The 22,496-nt window shown below is 42.6% G+C and overlaps 1 protein-coding gene across 1 annotated transcript in view; it reads left to right on the top strand.

Moving 5' to 3' along the window:
• Positions 1 to 4,954, top strand: part of SIAH3 (siah E3 ubiquitin protein ligase family member 3) — a 42,328-nt gene extending 37,374 nt beyond the window's left edge. Inside the window, exon 2 of the mRNA XM_021528456.4 lies at positions 4,132 to 4,954. Within this exon, the coding sequence (XP_021384131.2) occupies positions 4,132 to 4,725 (594 nt within the window). The 3' untranslated portion in view covers positions 4,726 to 4,954. The remainder of the gene's footprint in view (positions 1 to 4,131) is intronic.
• Positions 4,955 to 22,496: the final 17,542 nt, after the last annotated feature.

Below are 22,496 nucleotides of genomic sequence, written 5' to 3'. Positions count from 1 at the left end.
AATGATGAGAAGGAGCCACAGATGTACACCCTCATGTGAGCAGGCATCCATTGCTCTCTCCTTGGGCTGCGTTGTCTTCAGCGCAGCAGGAGAAGGAGAAGCCCATTGTGGTACACATCTTTCCTGACTGAAATTGGGTTGCCTTTCTGTTTTCTGTCTAGAAAACAGTTAAACATTTGTGGGTCTGTGCTGAGGATGGATCTGCATGTAGAGAGGGTGTCCAGGGGGATGTTCTTTCAGCACCACTTGGAATCAAGTGAATTGCACTCCAGGGCTCTTCATGGGCTGTAAAAGGAGCTGACAGTCTTCAGAGTTAGGGACTTACCCCTCAAACATCAAAGTTAGAACAAACGTATCACATCTAAATCAATTTGTTGCATTTTTAGCAGAAGCCCTGTGTCATAGTCCAAATCTAGTCATGGTTTAGTTGGGTTTTTTTTTCCATAAGAAAAGCACCATGTGTTTATAAATTGGTCTTTGCCAAATTACTTGGTCTTAAAAAGAGCTGCTCTGTAATAAGCTGCATCATTAAAAAGAATTTTTTCTGTGAGCAGCAGAGCCTGGTTTCCTGCGGTTTGGTGCCTCATGGTGGGATTATGTTGCATCTAATGAGGAGCACTCTGGCTGAAGCCTTTTCTCCTGTTCATAAAGACACTGTCTCATGTGAGTTCTCTAGTGTCTATAATCCATTTGGGATCAAACTGCCATTGTTTAGGTTCTCTCCTATCCGTCAATGTAATACTGCTCACGTGGCCAGCTGTTCCTCCCTGGAGACATGAAAGAGTTATGCTGCTCTACCCTGATGCCTCTTCTCTCAGAAATGGTTGAAAATTAAAGCATTTGAGAATTCCATCCCACAGTTCAATTTGACTGAAACTGGCCAACAGGCTAAAAGATAATTGAGAATAATACTGGACTAACACAATAATATAATAAATCTAATTTTATTAGGTAATTGGGCAATAAATGGTAGAAAGTAAATACTGGAGCAGATTAAACATGGAAAAAACTGTTCATAAATATTTATTCAAGCATTTAAATACACTCAAGGTGACCATTTTTTGCCTGTTTTGCATTTCAATTTCAGCATTTCAATTTCAGCATTTCAATTCACAGCCATATGAATGACCAACAAGATCACAAACTCATACTTCAAAAGTAAATGTAAAATAATATTTTTCTCTGAGACTTTTTCTAAAAAGTGACAGGGAATTATTAAACATTTCTTTCAAAATACTACAAATTTAGAATTTTGAAACAGGAGTGTCAAACAATTCAGAAGCCAGATTTTGAAAATGGTTCTTACCAAGCGAAAGAATAAAAATAGATCATGAGGTTTGTGCTGAGTTTCCAGAATTTTCAATAAACCTGAAATGAACAAAGTTAGACCAGAAATCCTTTGTTGAAGTGATTTGTGGAAATATTTCAGAAATGTGAGTTGTGAAAGGGAATTCATAATTATGCACACACACACAAAAATTCACAAATTTAGGAAAGAAGAAAGATATATTGTATACGTTGCTCATTGTAATTTATTTTTCCAGTTCCTGATCCATAGACACATGCTTGTCATAAAATGATTTTTGAAGATATTTGTATTTTCTTACCTTGGATGCAGTTTAGATGGATGAGCTACTATTGTTCTCCATGTTTCTCAAATTAGGAGAATCCATTTCTAAATTCAATTTCATCCTCAGTGGAAATGGTTTCTCTCACTCTAGTAATCTTTGGAGAAGAATTATACATAGTCTATAAAGCTTCAAATTTCAAAACCTAATTTTGAATGTTAGTCAAGAGGTTAATTTGAGATTCATCTTCCAAAAGGGGAGTTAAATAAAACTGATAGAAGGCTGGAACTTGTCGAGTGGTTGAAAGGTTTATCAGCATGTGAGTACGAGTTCATTAGTTTTAATTAGTATAATCACTAATTTTGCATTAACAGTTTGGTAAGAGAATGCAATTGCTCACACCCACTGTATTAGATTGGGAGATTAGAATTCATTTTATGAGGCAATTAGCATTTCAGGTTTTTTTTTTTTTTTAAGGCTTTTATGATCTGCCACTGCAGTAGCCTCCTTCACCAAAGAATCTAAATTAACCATAACTTTCATCCTAATGGGATGCAAAAATTAATGTAGAATTAAGTGTGAACCAGTAATCCCACTGAGATAAGCAGGCAGCTAAAGCCACAAACCTTGATTAGGTTATAATGACCTGTTTTATTTCCTGGACAATGATAGGAATTTATCTGTCCTCAATTCATTATCTTCTCAGAAAGCTTATATTCTTGGATTTTATATAGCAAAACAAATAAAATATAAGGAAGGGAAAAGTAGAACAGTAGTTACTGAAGTAATAATTGTCAAAAGAAAAAGCTGCCAGTTTCAATAGTCAGGCTTAACTTGTCAATTATTCTTTATATAAAATGTCAGAGGAAGTAGGAACAGCTCCCTTTGACATCCAGTGCCTTGGGAAGAGCAATGAATTTCACAGCAACAGCAATCACAACCCTGCTCTATCCATCATAGCCTTTGGCAGCTACTGACACAATGAAAACAGATGGAATTGTTATCCTGGTGCAAGGAAGCCCTGGTCCTCTGAGATTTAGGACAGTTTACCCAAGAGATTGCCTTCCAAAACATCCTGTAAAGAAATGTGCAAGTTTTGGTGGGAAAAACATCTTACAGCAAGGCTGTAATGAAAACTTTCACAGTATCCATAACAAGACAACACACCCTTTGTAGGAAATCTACCATCCATTATATGGGATTATGCTTGCCACTAGATAAAACAAATCTCTGCTCAAAAATCCAAAATCTGCTACTAGTTGGATGGGGCGTGGAGGATAACAACTGTTAAATGTTAGAACTATAATGTAGTTCATGCAATTTTTGGTACATATATTAAAATAAGGGGATGTGAGACACTAGTTAGGGAATTACATTAATCTTCCTAGGACTTACGTTAAAGCAAAATGTATGTATATATGTACATTCTGCTATAAGGGACATTAATGGATGTAAGAGATGCATCTTTATAAGAGGAGTTCAGAGAGAAAATGTTTAAACAGCTAAAATTTAGGCATAGCTAGGCAGACTGGATGTCAGTCTCTCTAGCATCAGCTGGTGTCACCTTTAGAAGCTGAACTACTTCAGCTCAGATCTGAATCCTGCACTCCCAGGGCTCCCTCACTCTACAGGCTGTAGAGGCAGTTCCAGGTAACCAGGTTTATATCTTGGGTGGGTGAAGTAAATGCTTAAAATTGTGTAAGATAATCATGACCACCATGTCTGTGCCTTATGGTTTGTCTATGCACACAGTTACTGTGGAGAGACATTATTCTTCCTGAATTACATTGCATGTGAATACACTTTTGGTTGAGTAAGACTTATTTCTCTTCAACAACATTCTGTTGAGAGAGGCAGAGCAGTTTGCTTTTTATTCCTCACGTAGAATAATTCTGCAAGAGCTGCTACCTTTTTAGTGAACTGTCATAGCTTAATCCAAATGTACTTTAGTGTAAAAATGCCCTAAATCTGCCATCCAATCACCTTTGAGAGCAATTTAAGTTTTATGGTGGTAAGAGCATCAATTAGGCACAAATACATTGACCAAAAAAAATAGTGACGGTATATACAATAAAAACCTACATTTATTTCACAAATTATGAGTGTAATAAAGACTATTGTTTCAGGAAAAATTACTGTATTTGCCCGTATGTTTCATTAAAGAATAATAATGCCATACATATTTCATTCCCTTGTTCTGAGCAGCAAAACTCTTAACTATATAAAATGCCCCATGCTGTCCTTGCTTTGTTGGGTTGTTTTTTCCTTTTAATCAGATTTTTCCCCCTGAACTAATGAAATTGCTCTTTAAGCACATACATCATTTTCATTTGAAGTGACTTATCATGGCTCAAGCAGTTTGTCTGTTCTCCTGGAGAACAAGGCAACTGCCATCTCCTTGTGCTGTGCAGGTCCAGGTCACAACTGCCTCTGATGCCCGGTGTGCTGAGTTCTCTGCACCCCCACTAATGCTGCTTTAGGTGGAGTATGATGTCTGCACCTTGCATATCTCCACTGGTTTCTGGCCCACTCTGTCTCACATTAAATTTCTCTCTTCCCATAGTATGCACCGACCCGCTGTGCAGCTGCGCAGGCATCCACGGAGCAAGGCATCCTTCCTCCCTGCCATCACCACGAAGCGGTGCACGACCCCCAGCTGGTCCCCTGCACGTGCCCGCTCTTCTCCTGCCCATGGGAAGGGCACCTAGAGGTGGTGGTGTCCCACCTGAGGCAGACCCACCGCATCAACATCCTTCAGGGCGCGGAGATTGTCTTCCTGGCCACGGACATGCACCTGCCCGCACCAACGGACTGGATCATCATGCACTCTTGCCTTGGCCACCAGTTTTTGCTGGTCCTCAGGAAGCAGGAGAAGTATGAGGGCCACCCCCAGTTCTTCGCCACGATGATGCTGATCGGCACGCCCACCCAAGCCAACAACTTCACCTACCGGCTGGAGCTCAACAGGAACCAGCGGCGCCTCAAGTGGGAGGCGACCCCCAGGTCCATCCTGGAGTGTGTTGACTCTGTCCTTTCGGACGGGGATTGCCTTGTGCTGAACACTTCCCTGGCTCAACTCTTTTCTGACAATGGAAGCCTAGCGATAGGAATTGCCATAACCACCAGCAAAGTTCACAGCTCCGAAGCTGAAATGTGATGGGGAGAAGGAAGAGGAGGAGGAACAACAGCAACAATATGGTGCTCTATCTGCCTTCTGCGAGCCAGAACTCATGGACTTTTTATTGGGGGGGAGGGGGATGTCTCGGGTCTTTTATGGTATTTAGTACTTGTCCACAATGGGCATTATGTAAACATCCCGTGGTTACGGTCCCTGTGTCATGTATTTACCGTTTTGCTAATACAATTTTATGAGAAATTTTAAAGAGGCTAATCAATTTATTGTTTCCCTCCAGCAGCACTGGAAACAACACTTGTTAATGGAGAGTGCACCCTGGGTGACTCGCAGAAACCTTTGTTCTGACCATGCTAGGCAAATATGTTTTCTTCATTGCCTGCCTAATGGACCAGAGGCTCCTGTGCCTGTTGAAAGGTGAAGTATTCCACTACGGGACAAGAGCACACAGGTTTCCATATTAGCAATAGTAATTTAACTCCTGTATTTTGGGCACAGCCAAGCCCTGTGGGAGCTGGCAGTTTCAGGGCTCCCTTTGCTTCTGAGGAAAAACTTTCTCACCCAGACACTGAAAGCTTAGAAGATAAAGTCACTCTTCTGCTGAGCAGAGGGCTGGGAAACCTCATCCTGCATTAAACTGGGAATAACAGTTAGTGGCTGGTCACTGTGAGCATGGTTAAATCTTACTCTTGTATCATAAACAGCAGGGAGGGATTTCTAGATGGTCTGGCCATAGGATGGATATAACCATACCAAGCCATTGGGGCATTCATCTTTTTAGCTGCTGTTTCCTTAAATATTCAATAAGAGATTTTCAGAAAATAAAGCATAAGAAGAGTCCTAAGCTGGGTACTGATCTTGCTACTGAATTCTGTGCCAGTTAGATCCTCAGTTTGTGCTGCTAAATGTTGATGTACAGCAATATAGATAGGAGACCTGTTTGCAAACTGGCTTTGAGATTTGGCAGGCACTCCTTTGAAGAAAACCTCAACGTTTTTTCCCTTGCATACATTTTGTGGGGTGGTGGTGAGGGGTGACTATCACCTTCTCCTGAGGGTGTTTCACAAACAGTGATGGTCACAAAAAGACACAGGTTTCTCTAAAAGATTCTCCCTTGAATGGTTACTTGGGGGAGAGTTGGAGGCAGGTGCTGGCCATCTCTTGTCACGCATTCCCATCTGCAGTCAGGCCTGTTTCCTCCACAGCCAACAGCAGCAGTGAAATCCCACTGCAGTATGTGACGTGTTGAAGGAGGGCCTCAACAGATAGTGTGACACATGAGAAGCATGGGAAAGTGTCTTTTCCCGTTTTCCCTTCTGCCTGTGTGTGGCTGTGGTCTGGCTGCTCCTGAATGCTTTTTCAAGAAACATCTGGTGGGTTGGGTCAGTTAGTAGCTAGAGAGACTGAGGCTCATAACTTGAGCCTCTTGGAAAACCAAGGAAGCTGGGGAAACAAGCTATGCACAGTCCTTCAGTGTTTCAAAATGCATCTCACTCTAGCTTTGGGTAGGCAAAAACACTGATGCTGATCTCTCCCACTTGTTGCTCTCCTGAGGATTACTATAAATGATGCATGAAGTAAAATGAATTGTGGCTTTCCTGAGATGAATACCATGCAGGTAAATGACTTCTGAGGCATAGATGCACCTTGCCTCCTCACCTGGACTTTCACAGCAGGTCAGAGAAGTGTGAGGGTCTCTTCTACAGGCTGCTCATGACCACACAAGCTGAGATCTGAGGAAGTCTCAGACCCTGTCAGAAGGCACTTGAGCTTAACTTCCCGGCTCTCCCATCTCTGAGTTTAGAAGGCCAAGGGTAGCACACTGATTTGCAGTGCCTCACTGGAACAGTCAGACTTCAGAGAAGCTGGCTTTTTCCCTGCGATGTTAAATATTCAGGACCAGCAAATGCTGCCCTTTCCCTAAGTGATAGCAATAAATAAATCATTGGTGTTTTTGTGGACTGAAACTGGCTTCTCCAGCTCCTCTAACAATTGTTCTGCTGCTGAAGTAAAACAGAGCAAAAGTAATAAAACCTCAATAAAACCAGTTCCTCTAGTTTAAACTTCCTGACCTCTTTCTACAATGGGGTAGAGACCAAATTTAATGATGTTTTTGTTGCCTGACCACACACGTTCTAGGGGGAGGTATATTACTTATTTATTTTTTCAGTCTATTTTCTTCTTGTTAGTTTGCACCATTTTTTTCCTTGAAATATCTATGGAAATGTAGGTATTTTAGGGCATGGTCCTTGCTAAAAGACCAGCATATTTCAGGTAGGATGAGTGTAACAGTATCAGCTCTCTGGAATGGATATCTCCATCCCTTGCCAGCACCCTGGTTTTGAAGGAGGGATAGTGGAAATGTAACCTTCCTGACATAACCTTCCACACATCCCATGTGTTCTTCTCCCAGAGCTTTCTAGGAACCACACCAACAGTTCAGCTTTTCCATTTTGTTTTCAGTCTTCTCCCCTCATCTGATAGCTGCTTTTCTCATCCCATTTTCAAGCCCTCTACTGTGGTTTCACCCTTTGACTTGCAGAGCCCATGGCACTTCTTGCTTTCTCACATTTGTACCTGTTGGATGGGATTGTCTAAATTGTTCTCCCTGCTTTCTGAAGCCAACCAAGTAACCTCCTTTATCAGTTTTCTCCACATCTGAAAAAAGACCCAGCTCTCTCGGGGATTTCAGAAATTCAGATACATTGGTGTACTGATTAAAATCTGTCCAGTAAGTTCTCCCTATAAAGAAAAGGAAGACATATTTTGGGAAGAAATGAGATGCGGTTGCCTAAATCCAGCCTTCATAAGTGTCTCAACATGAAGTGCAAATGTTTTAAGGTATATTTAAGGACTTTCTACCATAGAAGACAGTCTAATTCTGTCATAATTCAAAGCCTGTGAGCAACCTTATACTGCTATAAAGCAAAGGTGAAGCAAATATTCCACACGATAGGGCATAAATCCTAAAATACTGGCAAGTAGGCTCAACAATAAAATTCAGTTTGCCAGCATTCTTTCAGTGCTCATAGTATAACACTTTTTACAGCTCTGCTTATGTTTGAAAGGTAGCTGAAGCTTGGCTTCCTAAATTTGATCTGAAATCAGGGCTTCTAAAACTAATTTCGCACTCTAATATTTTGCATCTTTATAGTGTATTAAATTTGAATTCCTGCCTTCCTGTGAAGAACACAGCCTTATATCTCTTTGAAGTAAGGAAGTACCCTCCATGTGGTGCAGGAGAAAACAAGGTCTTTCAAAACTGCTATGCAGCTGTTGCAAAATTCTGTTTTCCCAGCTATCTGGGAGTGGTGTTCTCCCTTTCTTTTGGTGGGGTTTCAGTTGTCTTTTGGTTTTCTACACAGACATAATATTGGCTTTGGGTTTGTGGTTTTATTTTTAGGGTTTTTATATATCTCTGTTCACAGATGGATTTTCTTGTGCTTAGTTTAGTAAATTGCAACAATAATTGCATCAGACTGAGACAGATGGATTGCTACCAGACACACTAGAAAACCTACTTTGGTTCATCTGCACTATCCATCAGATACCATGTGAATGTAAATGTCAGATCTGCAGTAAAACAGCATTAGTGCTTTCAGCTCAATTCCATTATGAATTAAGCTCACATCATAGATCCATGAGTCCTTATAAATCAGCTGAAGCATCTCAAGTCTCATCATGTTGAAGATCTTGCTGTGCCAGCGCTGGCTGTAGGGCTTGTTGAGAAGTAGGGCAGTAGTCTTCCTCTCACTGGACTTGATATCACACCCTCTGTTTCATACCATCCTAATGAATACAGGCCAGTAAATACTGAAGGAACAAGAGGTGGTAAATTTTGGACAAATTAGGGTTATAGCAAAATTAGTCACTTACAATAAATTGCTGGATGCTACTTCATGGCTCTCTCTTTTGTGCATCAGACAAACTAAATCCAATTGACAGTACTGTAGTACAGGTGATTTATTTGTTTTTCTAGCCTAACACACACCTGACAAACACTTTATTTGGAGAAGAGTCTGTCAGAACAGACTCAGAGGTACTTCTTCTGCAATTGAATCAGAAACAGCTTCTCACATGGAAGAGCTTCAGATTTTGAACTGTTCAGACACAAGCATAAGTTTTAAGGTTTTTTTTAATTTTTTTTTTTTTTAGTTCAATAAACTCTGCCTGCTCACACCATCAGAGTGAAGGGCGGAAAACAAAGATTGCCATGTGTCATCACCAGAACTCCTCACGCACAAATATGATTCATCTTCTGCAGAGATGAGCCTGCAGAACAGAGAGGGTTTCACAGCAGGGTAGCATAGGGCAGCACCTGCAGGCTCCAGAGGTGTGCACATAGAGCTGAGGGCAGAGCTCATCCTCCAGACAGAAACTACTCAATAGGAACCCCTTGGAGTGTGGTCACGGTGGGACTGGTAGGAAAGCAATTGGACCTCCTGGGAGTAGCAAACAGCAGGAGTTAAAGCTCTGTGTAGAGACGTTTCTCTTCTCATCAGCACCTTCCACCTGGCTATAAAGTGTCTCCTCTCCTGGGAACCTTGTCTCTGGAGCAGTGCAGGTGATCAGATCAGCTGGGTCTGCATCTGAATGGTCCTGCACAAGGATGCTGCATCCTGAATGCAAACACCTAACCCCAGTCCAGCCTGGCACCTTTGGGTTTGGTGGGTACCCAGCTGCCTGCAGCTGCTAATGGTTCCTCCAGGTCCTGACACCTGACAGTTCTGCTGCCTTTCACCTGCACAGTTCCCACCAGGGCAATAAAGTACTTGCTGAAAACCACACAAAAAATCTTTGACAGAACATCATACTAAACCTCTACCTCATACCTCCGGCTAGGACTACAAGCAGTCATTCTTTCTTTCTCCACACAGGCAATAGACTAACACATAGCTTTCTTATTGCCCTTTGGGCTCTGCCACTCCAGAAAATACATGTGAAAGATTAGGAAGCAGTGATCATCTTCAAGGGAATAATGAGGACTAACTTTCATTGCAAAGATGTCTCTTCTCACAGTACTTTCACAAAAGGGTGCCAGGCTCCAAGAAAGAAACTAACAAACTCTGGTGGAAGGAAAATGGGAAACACCAATTGCAAAACCTGCTGTACTTCAACCAGAATGAGCTTTATGTCTTCCAAGTAGGAAAAATCTTCCTGAGATATTGCCTATCTGAATACATTACTTAATCTTGCAGAAAGCTCCAGGACAGAGAGGTTCTTCCTGTTAGAAATTGCATCAAGTAACCTTATTGATGATAAATGGCTTTGAACTTTCATAGCAACAGTGACAAAGTGCTTCAACATCCATGCAGCACAGACTGAAAAATCAAAGCTTTTAGACAAAGAAATAAACTTATTCAAATGCAAATGTGAGATTTAGGGCAGAGTTTCCAGGTGATTTTAAAAGCACTTTTCTTATTGCTGAGATTGGTTGTCTGCATAGCAAGATCTATCTCACTGCCAGCCAGGTCCTATTGGCTTGAGTTCAGGAAAAATTCAGATAGTCTTTGGTGATCTGCTAAGTGAGACAACTTTAAAAAGTAAAGCAAACACTGTAAAGCATGAAACAAGTCTGGAAAGCATCTTTGTTTTCAGATCAGACTGCCTGGCGAGCAGACTGTGGAGAAAGGACTACATCTCCCACCTTTTCAAGGTGAATCCAGACTGGCAAGCAGAGTCTGTGTAGGAATTTTCTTCATGTTGCAATCTCTGCTTTAGCCACTGAAGATAATAGCTGCCAAGCAGCTGGCTTGAAAACTTCAATGACTCTGAGACTGTTCTCTAAATAGCTACTAAGATTCACTTTTAGGCTGAGATGGTACCAGGGCAGAGACAGGAAGACTCCACAGAGGCTCCGCAAGGCTGCTCAGCATGAGTGCATGGAAGGGATGCAGGCAAGCCTTACACCTCTGCCTGTGCCTTTCACAGCAGGACCACTAGACCCACCCACAGGGACCCATCTGAGTCTTTCCTAACAAACTGTAGCAAGTAGCTGGGCCACAAAACTGGATGCTACCATCCTAGAGTGGTTCAGTTTAACAGCAGCCAAAATCAATGTGAGTTCCTCCCTTAGCTTTGAGAATTAAAACAGGATCTGACATCAGAAACATTAGGCCCGTTCTTATCACTACCAGATATTTCCTATTTCAGGATAGAGGTTCCTCTTGGCTTCTGACAATACAAAACATAGCTGAGTGCTACTGCAACTTCCACAGTGCAGTTCTGATCCAGAGAGAGATCTCTGGGAACTACAGTAACACAAAAAAATAATTGTATAATATACTAACATAAAATAATAACACAATGAGGGTTGACAACGTCTTTAAAGTAGCAGATGTAATTGAAAGGGGTCATTACCTAAAGTGAGCTTCAGGGGAGGCCTGTGTTTTTGCCTAATTGAGATGTGGAAGGAGATATCCAGAAGAGTGACAGTCTCAGGACTCCCTTGATTACTCAAAGAAATGCTGAATGAAAAAAAAATCAACTACAAGAGTCCTGAGTGAAACAGAAATATATATTGCTGTTGCCTCTGGGCAGCAGTTTCTTGTGGCATGTGTCCTTGAAAAAGGAATTCCAGTAGGCAGAGAGGGTTGAACTTCAGCATGTCACAGCTACTGCAGAGTTTTCACTAAGAAATACTTAATCAGGACTACTAAAAAAAAAAAGAGAGTATAAACATCCACTGGATGGTGTGACCAGTGTGAGAGCTGCCAAGGAGATTTATCTGCCTTCCTCTGGGTAAACCTCCACACAGCTCCTCTGCTGGATTGGCAGAAGACAGGGACAGCCCCAGGTATGAGGAGGACTGGCTGGATTCCTGGCAGACTGTAAATTGTTGTTGCAATTGCACAGTGGCTGTGTGTGATAAACTCCCACTCTGAAAACCAGTGAAGATTAAACCTGGGCCCTCCAGCAGTGTATGTCTGTACTGGCTGATGCTGACAGCCAGGCTGTGGATGATGGCAAACTCATTGGCCTTACAGCCCATATGCAGGACTGGCATGTGTTGGTGGTTGTGTGTACACTGAGAAGTCATGTTGAAAAAGGATTTCTGCATGAGATGTCCTTAGTGTATTGAGGGCAAGCACATAATCAAACTGTCTGTGCTGGATCACACCTCACCCATGCCTCCTGATTGCTCTTCTCTCTGCTGGAAACATGGATGAACCAGAGCTGAATCATAAGCCACAGAGATCTCCAGGCACTGAGGCCCACAATGAACACCACAGGGGTGTTCATCCTGGAGGGCCCATGGCTGTGCAGAGGGTAACACCAAAGAGCTCCGATTCAAATATGGAGAAATCTTTATATGTGAGCCATAATGTCGTGTTTCCACACATCAGAGGATTTATTTCTGCAAAACACACTCATCTTCACTCAATTTGCAACCTCAATGAAAGCTCTGCCATGACTTATGAAGTTTCCATATGCAGTGGTGGTTGCACTTCCTATTTGGCCTTGAAGACTGGCAGGTGAGATGGGCTCTCAGTTCCTCAGTGATATGACTTTCCTCTATAGGCACAGCATAGCTCTTCTCCAGACTGAGTGATACTCCCCTAGGTGCAGACTTGCTGCAGAAATCCTCTCTGCACCATCTGGCCACAAGATCAGAATGGTCCATCCCAGACCCAGAGCTGTAAAGCTGTTATTTCACACTGCATTTGCTGTGTGGTCTGTGATCTGACTACAGCACAAGCATCAGAATCCATCCTGCCATAATAGTCCCACTGCTTGGCCAGGTTAAGGCACTTGCTCAGCCATGGTGGGTCAGCTGCCCATCCTGGAGCTAAACTTACCATACACATGACACCCATCTACAAGATTGATACGCTGTCTAACAAAACAAACCCCATTCTCCTCTCCCGTGTTCCCTTAGTAGATACAACAGCCAGCTCTAGAGACAGGTCTGAACCATCACAGTTAAGTTAGAAGCGAATGTGCAGGTGAAAATTGACAGTGGGACAAATGATAGCAAAATTTTATTTGGGTGCAAGGATTAGTGGACTTAATCAGCAGCTTGAAACAAGAATGGGAAATACTGATACTGATTATGGTAAATGGGGATTATGGTAATGTATCCAAATGCAAAGGTGACAGGAAAAAGACACTCCTAGGTCAAGAAGTTTTCTGGAACAACCTTTAGTTTTGGTGTTAATGCCTTGGCAGAAGGCTGACACAGCTTAGCTTTTAGACCAGTCAGGTTGGACAGCAGCCAAGAACAGCTTTTATTCATTACATGTAAACTGAGCAAATTGCTCAGGGAAGGGAGTCAATAAACATGGATCCTCATGGCACAGTTTTCCCAGAGTGACCTTTCAAAGTATAATTGCATGTTGAAAGACTCGTTGGGAGTTGTCTCTGATCAGAGAAGCACTAATCAAACTGGACTGGGGACTTGTTTGTACTCAAGTGGGAGTGTGTCAGAAACGGGCTGTGTAGTTAGACACTGCTTTTGGCTAGGTCCCATGTGAGGCTGTGATCAGGAGATCTTCAAAAATCTTTGGCCTCAGGCTCTCTGGGAAAAGGAAGAAATAATATTGGTGGGAAGCGTCTTCATTATCACTAAAATCTCTATAGCTTACTGCTCTCTTCTCATCCAGGGGTGATGACTACATTCAGATCGCTTCATCAATTTTGATTGTGTTCATGGAGGTGCATGACTCCAAGCACGATCTTCAGTCCCTCAGACCACAGCCTTCAGGCTGCAGCTCCAGATCAGTGTCATGGGGTATGGGGTCACCATTCACAAGAAGAGCTGGCTATCCTCTCATTACCCCACCCCCAGGTTTATTCCCGGCAAGCAGCCTTGCCCCCAGCCCAAACACGCCACAAAGATATCCTTGTTCTTCCACAGGTAACAATCTCATCCCCTTCCAATGCTTAAAGGCCCTCTCTTTAATTCCTTTAAAATGAACATTTTCCAGCTGAAAAAGTGAACTTGAACCACCTTTGTATTATGCCAACATAATTGCACAAGTATTCATATCGCCAGAGGGGTAGGTGATCCTGGGCTTCTCTTCAGCCTTGCCTTAGATGCCACATGTCATGAAACAGTGTCATTTCCCAGGACAGACACACTAAACCCTAAGGCAAACTAGTGCATGGCATCACACATCACACAGCTGTCAGAAAACCAGCCAGAGACTGAGGCATCCTTCTAGCTCCAGCAAGTTAGAAGAGGCATCAAGGAGTGCACTTTGGAGGGCTTGGAGCTGGGCTGGCAAGGTGAGCACCCCTGGAACTCGGCAGAGGACTGTGGAGGAGAGGGTTTCCTGGAAGGTGACTACTGCATTATTAATGACAGTTCAGGTCACTTAATCCAAATGCTTAGATCATCCTCTGAGACGGTGAGGTGCATCCATCTGTGAGCATCAATGACAGAATTGCAAAAGCCCACTTCCTCTTTTAAAATTCAAGCAGTATAACTGTACTGCTATGTCAAGAAAATTAATCCTTTGAGAAATTAAAACTGTTCTTTTTTTGGATATACAGTGCAAGACTGATCCTTACAGAACCATAGAATTATTTAGGTTGGAAAAGACCTCTAAGATTATTGAGTCCTCTCATTAACACAGCATTTCCAAGGCCACATCTAAACCATGTCCCTCAGTGCCACATCTCAAATATTTTAAATACCTCCAGGGATGGGGAATCAATCACTTCCAATGGGAAGCCTATTCCAATGCTTTACTACCCTTGAAGAAATTCGTCCTGATGTCCAACCTGAACTTCCCCTGGGGAGCTTGAGGCTTTGTCTTCTCATCCTGTTGCTGGTTGCCTGGGAGAAGAGACTGACTCCACCTGGCTCCACTCTCCTTTCAGGCAATTGTAGGAGTGATAAAGTCCCTCCTGAGCTTTCTCTTCTCCAGGCTAAACAATCCCAGCTCCCTCAGCTGCTCCTCATCAGTCTTGTGCTCCAGACCCTTCCCCAGCTCCATTGCCCTTCTCTGGACATGCTCCAGCACCTGGGAGTCCTTCTTATAGTGAGTGGCCCCAAACTGAACATAGGATTCGAGTTGTGGCCTCACCAGTGTCCTTAACAACAGGGGAACAATCACTGCCCTGATCCTGCTGGCCACACTGTTGTTGATACAGGCCAGGATGCCGTTAGTCAAGCACTGACTTGAAGACAAGCACAAATGACCTGCCTGAACTCAGGTTAGGTATGCCAGATTGGAATTTAAGTAAAGAAAGTAGCACAGGAATAGGTTATTTATTGCACAAATCCTGAGCAGTGTTTTTCTCCACACATATTTTGACACATATTTGTATTTGTTGTCATTCATATGCCACTGTCTCCCCAAATATTTGACTTTGACTTAACATGTTACATTACGTGAAATGCTCTCATAGAACATGCAATGGTACCTCTGAGATAATTTCTTAATCTGAACCAATGTATATAATCTTCTAGAAATCCTTATGATGATGTATTACATGAAAGAGCAGCAATAAACCTTTCTATGGGTATCTTTAAAATATTTCACGAGTGCCACGTAAATCCTATTTTACATTTTCAGCTTGTATCACCTGCTTGCATTGGAAGGCTACTTTTATGAGAGGGTGGTGCATCATGAGACAGCTGAAATAAAATACTAGGAGGAAAAGAAATTTTGCCAAAATGCAGTGCCTGCTAAAGCTTGTCTTACAATTCGTTTGCTATATTTAATCTTCTCAGTCACAACTGGTTTGAAGAGAAAAGTGTCACTGTCACCAAAGGTAAAACAGAGCTCCCTGTACTCTTGCTTGGGCTGCCCCTCATGAGCTGGATTTAGCATGACCTGCAATTTGTGGCCGGAGCTTAAGAATCCTCATAGGAATCAGTTTTGAACCTGTGTCTAGCCCAGAGCTGGTCCTGTGGAGAAGCAAAGAAAGGGGCTCTTGGTATTTTTTAATATTTCTGTCATTTCATTAAATGGAAACAACATCAATCTGCTCCTCATTTCTTGAAGGCTTTGGGCATCAATTTTTGTCTGTTTGGGATTTTTCTTCTGGACAATTAATATACTTTAGCGGGGAATATACTTTAGCGGGAAGTATACTTTATATAATAATATATAAAGGGGAATATACTTCAGCGTTACCACATAAGTTATCAAAGACCTTCACAGATTAATTACTTCATTTCAGGTTGGTTATTTGCAAGATAGGATTTGGGCAGGATCACTAACCCTATTGCCTGTCAATTCCTTTTAACGTCATATTTTTTTCTTTGCTTTCTTATTGCCAAAACCTGTTTCAGGCTCTCATGAAGCTTGATAGGAATTGCCTTGAAAATTCATCTGAATGATCAAAACTGACCAGACATGCAAGATGAATATTCATGGTTTATTGAAGCAACCTCCACCCTCAGAGCAGGATACCTTCAGCTGACCTGTTGTCTCTCATACAAATTACTACCTCATTACCATTCCTTCCTCTGGAACTCAGCTGCAAGGGACATTGAGCTCGTGTTTAATAATTCAGAAAAAAAAAGTGAAAGAGAACTGTATCTGATCCAGAGTGGAGACACCTGAAATTTCCTGCTGTATCTGCAAATGGAAGTGGACTTGAAGGGACTACAAGAACTGGCTTCTCCCATTGGAGATGAAGCAAGGGTGTTGCTCCCTTTGATTTTAGACGAGTAGAAGATAAGTGTCTGCATTTGCCCAGGTGACCTATAGTTTCTGTTGTGGAGGGTGGAGTTAGGGCACTTTGAGGAGGTGATACATTTCAGGTATTTTGACATCAACTTCAGGAGGCAAGGAATAAAATCCATAAATTGCTCACATCAACCTCCACTCTTTTGGGGGCTCAAATCTCCAGGAAAACCAGACTGAAACCTACCCCAAATACCACAGGCTAGGAGAAAAGGGTACTTTGTGCTTGCACTCCTCCCAGATGTTAAAATTGCTGAGAAAGGTCATTCATTTACCAGCTGACAACAACAAGAGATTACCAAAGGAGCATCCTGGGCTGTGGGTTAGCACTGGGATCCAGTTCAGCAGCAAGCAGAGAATTAGATTTTCACTATCCTCACTTCTCTGGTCTGCCAGAGCAATGCTAGCCTTTCTTTCACCAAGGTTCAAACAAGAGAATCTACTTTCAGGATTAACAACTTCACAACAGACACACAAAAAATTGCTGATGATGGAGGAACGTGATGTGAGAGGTGATTTTCCTCCATTTGCCCATGAACAAACACACTGGTGGTTGCAGAGCAGACACTGATTTGCAGAGAAGTCAGTTGTGCCTTAAAACCTCAGGCAGGAAGGTGCAGAGTGCCATTTGGGAACCAAAATTATGTTTGGGGAAGGCATTGTGGTAACTCCTTTAATACAGCCAGATTTCATGTGCAGCAAGAAGAGGGGCTAAAAATAGAGCAAGATGCTAATGAGGGCCTGGCGCACACCATCTGCACAATGAGATGATGATTCTTTTTGAAAATGCAATAATTTAAGGGGTTGTTTCATTTTGTTTCTTTCTGCTGCTGCAAAATGTTCAGAAACATGAGGCTGTTTGGGTCTTCAATTTTTTCTCCTTAATCTTAGAAAAATGAAATTGTAATGGACAAAGAAGAAAACAACTCAAAGCAAGAGTTGCTTTATTTTTCCTGAGGCTGCTCACATGTGATCAGCAAACAAAGTGGGTCAGAGCAGGCTTTCATAACACTTCAGATGGATTTCCACACAGCACAAGATGGGGTTCAGGATATTTTTTACAAAGAGGGACTTTGACTCTTTTTCCCAATTTGTTGCCTCTGTTGCAGCCACCACTGGAAGCTCCCTGTCATCAGCTTGGTCATCTCTACACCCAAAACCCACCTGGCAGCTCAGGTTGGCCTGGGACACTTGCTTTTGTGCCGCACCACTGATACCATCTGCCCCTTTGGCTCACACACAGAGTTTCCCTGGGGATGGACATCCCACTACCCTGGGAGGAAGACAAGCCAGGGGGAAGGACTTGCTGATGTCTGTTAGGAGCATGGGCACAGCAGAACCCAAATCCAGGATGGCATGCAGCTGCTGGCAGTAAAGCTGTGCCATCCCCAACTCTGGTACAGCCAGGCAAAATTGCCCAATGGTTTGGGCATGGTAAGGACATTGAATGATGCAGGTCTGTGTAAACTACACGTCTGAAGGAATCCAGGCTGAAAATCACAGCAGGAAGATAAGTGGTCAGGAAATACCTTTTTTTTTCTTCCCATCAGAGTGAGCCAACTACCTGCTTGTTAGCAGTCTATGTTGGTGGACCATAAGAGCATGCACGTTGGTGGGGCATAAGAGCAGATCAGGAGCTGTTTTCTGTGCTTTCTGGCACAGGCACACTCATCTCACACACTCACTCATCTTCTTTATTTATAGGAATAATTGCTACTCTGGGAGGGAAAAAAACAGGTATTGTCTCTGAATGGGTCTCATTAAACAAAGCACACAGATGGTAATTAATACATCATAGCATGCCTAAATTGTAAGGAGAAATTGCTGTAACAAGAAGTCACCCCAAGAACAGCAGGATTCAGATTAGTGTTCATTTCAAGATCAACTGCTTCTTCATTCCTTGAAGAGCTAGGGACCAGCTATTCCACATTATGGAAGATTTATTTGTCTGCTTTCATGAGTATTGTGTCACAATGGAGCTTTGTTATCTTTAATAGATTCATGTACTCTTCCCTAGTGCTTTGTCAAATAATAATACTTACAAGGCAATAAAAGGGAAAAGAATGCACAAAATAAAGAACCACCCCCTGTACCATAAGTCCTGGGTAGGTGAATGTGTGTGTGTATTTTTGTGTGTGTGTGTAGGAGAGGGGTTGTTTATTGCACCATCCGGTGCAGAATTAAATAATTTATGTACCATCTACATGCAAATGTATCCTTCATTTAGGTAATAAACTGCACCCTTGTATAATTTACCCAAACAAAGGAGCTACGAGGACACCGCCACTAATCTTCAAAAATCAACTGTGCCTTTTCAAAAGGGATTTTTGTCTTTCTGTGAATTGATCAAACTTGACAAGTAATTTCAACCTAATGTTCACGGCTACCCTCCTCTCTCCTCACCATCTGTAGGTGAGAAATCCTATTTTCTGGAAGTGACAGGGTATTGCAGGAGGCTGCAGACATCTGTAAAAAAAAAAAAAAAAAAAAAAAATTGTTTTCCCAGAGCTACAGGCAAACCAAGGGTGGATTCAGGAAGCATATGAGTGGTTTTTAACAAATGATAAATTCTTTATGCCTGCAACTGCCCAGATGGAGTCATGTATTTTAAGTCACTAAGTTTAGTAAGAGCATCTGAGAGATTAAAACATCTCTGTATTTAAAATACTATAGCATAAATGCTTCACTGGAATAGCCTTGCTCTTGTTAACAAATAAAGACTCTCAGAAGAAATTAATTCTGCATACTTGCTGCATCAATGAAAACTACATTATAGACAAAGAGAGTGAATGCAAACTCAATTTGCTTTCAAATTTGTTTATAAAAATACCAGCTTTGACTGAAAACTGATCAGTCCCACATCAAGCACTAGAGGTGAAATAGAAAAAAGGTCAGTTATCATGCCAGCAGGATCACTGAGATTAATCCAAAACAATTACAAGAGAATCTTGTGCAAATTTTGGTGTTTTCTCTCAGGAAGTATAATACCAGATTTAGGGCCATATCAGGACACTTCAGGGAATACAGTGCAACCCCCATGCACCAGTGGATGGAGATTCTTGTGTCCCTAGGCCAAGAGTATCCGACCTCAAATATAAGCACATCTGTGTGTAACCCATATAAATACACCAGTGCTGGGGGAGTTATTATTTTCTTTTTACTATACACGTGCTTTCTCCCTTTCTGGATCACTGCTGCTCCTGAGAATTTTTTCAGGGTTGTTTTCCTTAGCAAGTAAGAGGTTCTCATGTGATACATCAGATGCCCTCTCACCCAGCTCAAAGTGAAAATGTCTTTTATTCACCATGCCTCAATCTAGATAACTGGAGCCATGAGTTTCCTCAGCTGCTGAGCCCTGCAGCATGTCTTGCCTCCCAGAACTTAAAGGCAAGTGGTTCCCCACACAGAGGAATTCTCTACATTCTCCTCTCTTCAACCCTCTTCTGGGGGTGACCCATTGCTTTCATAGACAGCTATGATACAGCTGGAATTGATTGGTTCTTTAATTAAAACACCATCACCTTTTTCTAATTAAGAAACCACCCTTTGGTAAACAAATCTCCATAACATGTTCCACATGTTCACAACAACAGGTGTAGCAAGTTAAGATAAGAATTGTTTTTCATCCTTTTCTCTGATCTTTCCCCAGAAAGGCCTGGGAAAGCTTCCTGTTGCTGTCCGTAGCCAGAGAGCTGCTGCCACAGGGACACTCAGTGGCATCCTTGGGACAGACCTGTCACACATAAGTTGAAATGCTCTTGAGTTGGAGGAGGCAAAGTGGTGGCCAGCAGAGGGGAGATAAGGCTCAAGGCCAGCTGAAGGTCAGGTTAAAGCACCTGGCTGGGCGAGGCACAGGGGGAGGCTGGAGGGTGGAAATGCACTTTGGTGTCACGATAACTTTTGAAGTTCTGAAATCTGCTTTAATTTCCCCATTAGAAGAAATCCCATAGCTTCTGATGGTTTTCACAGAAGAGGATTATGTCAAGGGAGATTGAAAAGGTCCCTTGGAAGATTGAAAAGGTCAGGCTTTTCAGGTCTTTCTGTATTTCTCCCTCTTTGTTTCCCTCCCTCAAGATTTAACCAGATGGTCCACCTCAAACTTCACTAATACAGAATGGGAAAACAAGTCAAAATCAATACATGATCACAGAATGTCTTCTTCAGGAAAAAAATAATAGAAGCTAGTAAAAAAAAATATTTTTTTAAATTAAAAATAAAAAATTCTCTGCCACTAGCCTAAATATATTTTCCCAGCCATCCGAGCTGAAAGAAAATTCATGCTTCTTTCTATTGTCAGGTAGCTGGACATTATGTTAGCTCCTCAACCAAGACAATTATCATCCTCTCAAGGTCTGGTCATTGCTGGACAATGCTGGTCATTGGTTTTTCTGACTGTACAATGAAGAGCTGACCCCTTAGATTTGCCCTGTGAGGGTGCTGGCAGCAGTGAAGACAGAAGGGGCAGGTGCAGACCGGCTATGCAAAGACAGAGATGAGATTGGGTTTGGTCACAGAGCTCAGCAGAATGGATTTCTGAGGCAGTAAGAGGCTAGATATGTTTGTTTCTACTTCAATAAGGGGGATGAGATTTCATTTTAATTTTGTGTGAATAAATGGCTGTTTGCCAAAATACATTGGCCTATACTAACAACATTACTATTGCACATAAAATGGAACAAAACATTTATAATAATTCATCAATTTCTTGAATCATTCAGTCCTGAAGAATACTAATATTTTTCCCTGTAAACCTTTGAACTTCCTGAGGTCGTGAGGTCAGAGAGACAGACCCTGCTGCTGAGAGCTCCTCTCCTCTCTTCTCCCCTCCCCTCCCCTCCCCTCCCCTCCCCTCCCCTCCCCTCCCCTCCCCGGCAGGACTGGACCTGCTGTTCTCACCACCAGCAGAAATAGGTTTATTAAGTTTTCCAGATCATTTGGGTCACTGAAGGGAGGAGGGCAAGAGCTCAGTACCAACAAAATCTTCATTTTTCTCTGAAAGGAGAGGCAGCAGCCTAAGTTACTGCCAATTTTCACAAAGCCATAAAGGTCCAGCAGTATCACTAAGATAGGATTCAGTCCACGGCTCCTCATTATTCAAAGGGATGGGAGGATATGGAGACGCCAGAGTAATCTGGAGCAGACAATGAAAGTTGTCAAGTCTCCTCTGATTAAAACTGCAAATCCTAGCACCCTAACCCTAATCCTCTCCTGTGGAAAGGGGAGATTAGTTTGGGTCCTGAGAAAAGATATCTCTATCTTTTCCTGAAGTTACATGTTAAAATTCAATTTTCTCTTAGAAGATGGCAGGCATGGATATTGCTTTTTCTCTCCCTCTAATTAGAAAACCATAAGAAAGCAAACACTGCTGCTTGCAGTGACTGGTGTAGCAGAGCTCTCTGCTCTCTGATTGCTTCATTAGCACCCCAAGACTACCAACACCACCAGGGAAGCTAACCATCAGGATCTTTTTCCATCCCTTGGGGGTTACATGGTGTTTTGTAAGACACTGAAGCAATCCATAAACTTTTGTTTCCACGTACACAGGTGTGAATCAGCAGCAAGCAGGCAGGCTGTCAGGGAGAGTGCCAGCATGCCAGGGCACTTCAGCCCCTCTGCCTCCTTGGTTCTCTGGTCATTAGGAGCAATTGTTCAATGGTATTTATATTCTGCATCATCTGCATAACCAGGGGTGATCCTGGCTTCTCTGAGGCTCCCAATTCAGCCAAAGCCTAACATCCCTAAAAGCTGCTTTTAATGTCAGCAGGACAGTCTGTGCAGGCAGCTTTCTCAGCAGCACTCTGAAGCAATGCAATTATGTGTTCTGTAACAAGGAGCTCACAGCCCATGGCAGAGCCTGAAGTGGCCAATGCCCTGTGGGGACAGGGACAGAGGCAGCCCCACAACACAGCTGGCAGGCAGTGGGGTGAGCATTCAGAAGAGCTCAGTGTTGGTACCTGGTGAAACACTCTCCTCTCTGGCATCCTCCTCCATCCCTCCATCCAGTGAGAGCCCTGTGCATCCTCTCCTGCCTGACACCTTGCCAGGTGTGCAAGGCAACTAACAGGGAAGGACCGTGCGGAGCAGAGGGGCTTTTTCCAGATCCCACTGGTGTCAACACTTCTCACAGCATGGCACATCCTTGACAAATTTCCT

This window comes from Lonchura striata, chromosome 1, assembly GCF_050655825.1.
Source record: "Lonchura striata isolate lonStrDom1 chromosome 1, ASM5065582v1, whole genome shotgun sequence".
Lineage (NCBI taxonomy): Eukaryota > Metazoa > Chordata > Aves > Passeriformes > Estrildidae > Lonchura > Lonchura striata.
This window is presented reverse-complemented; position numbering and strand designations above follow the sequence as displayed.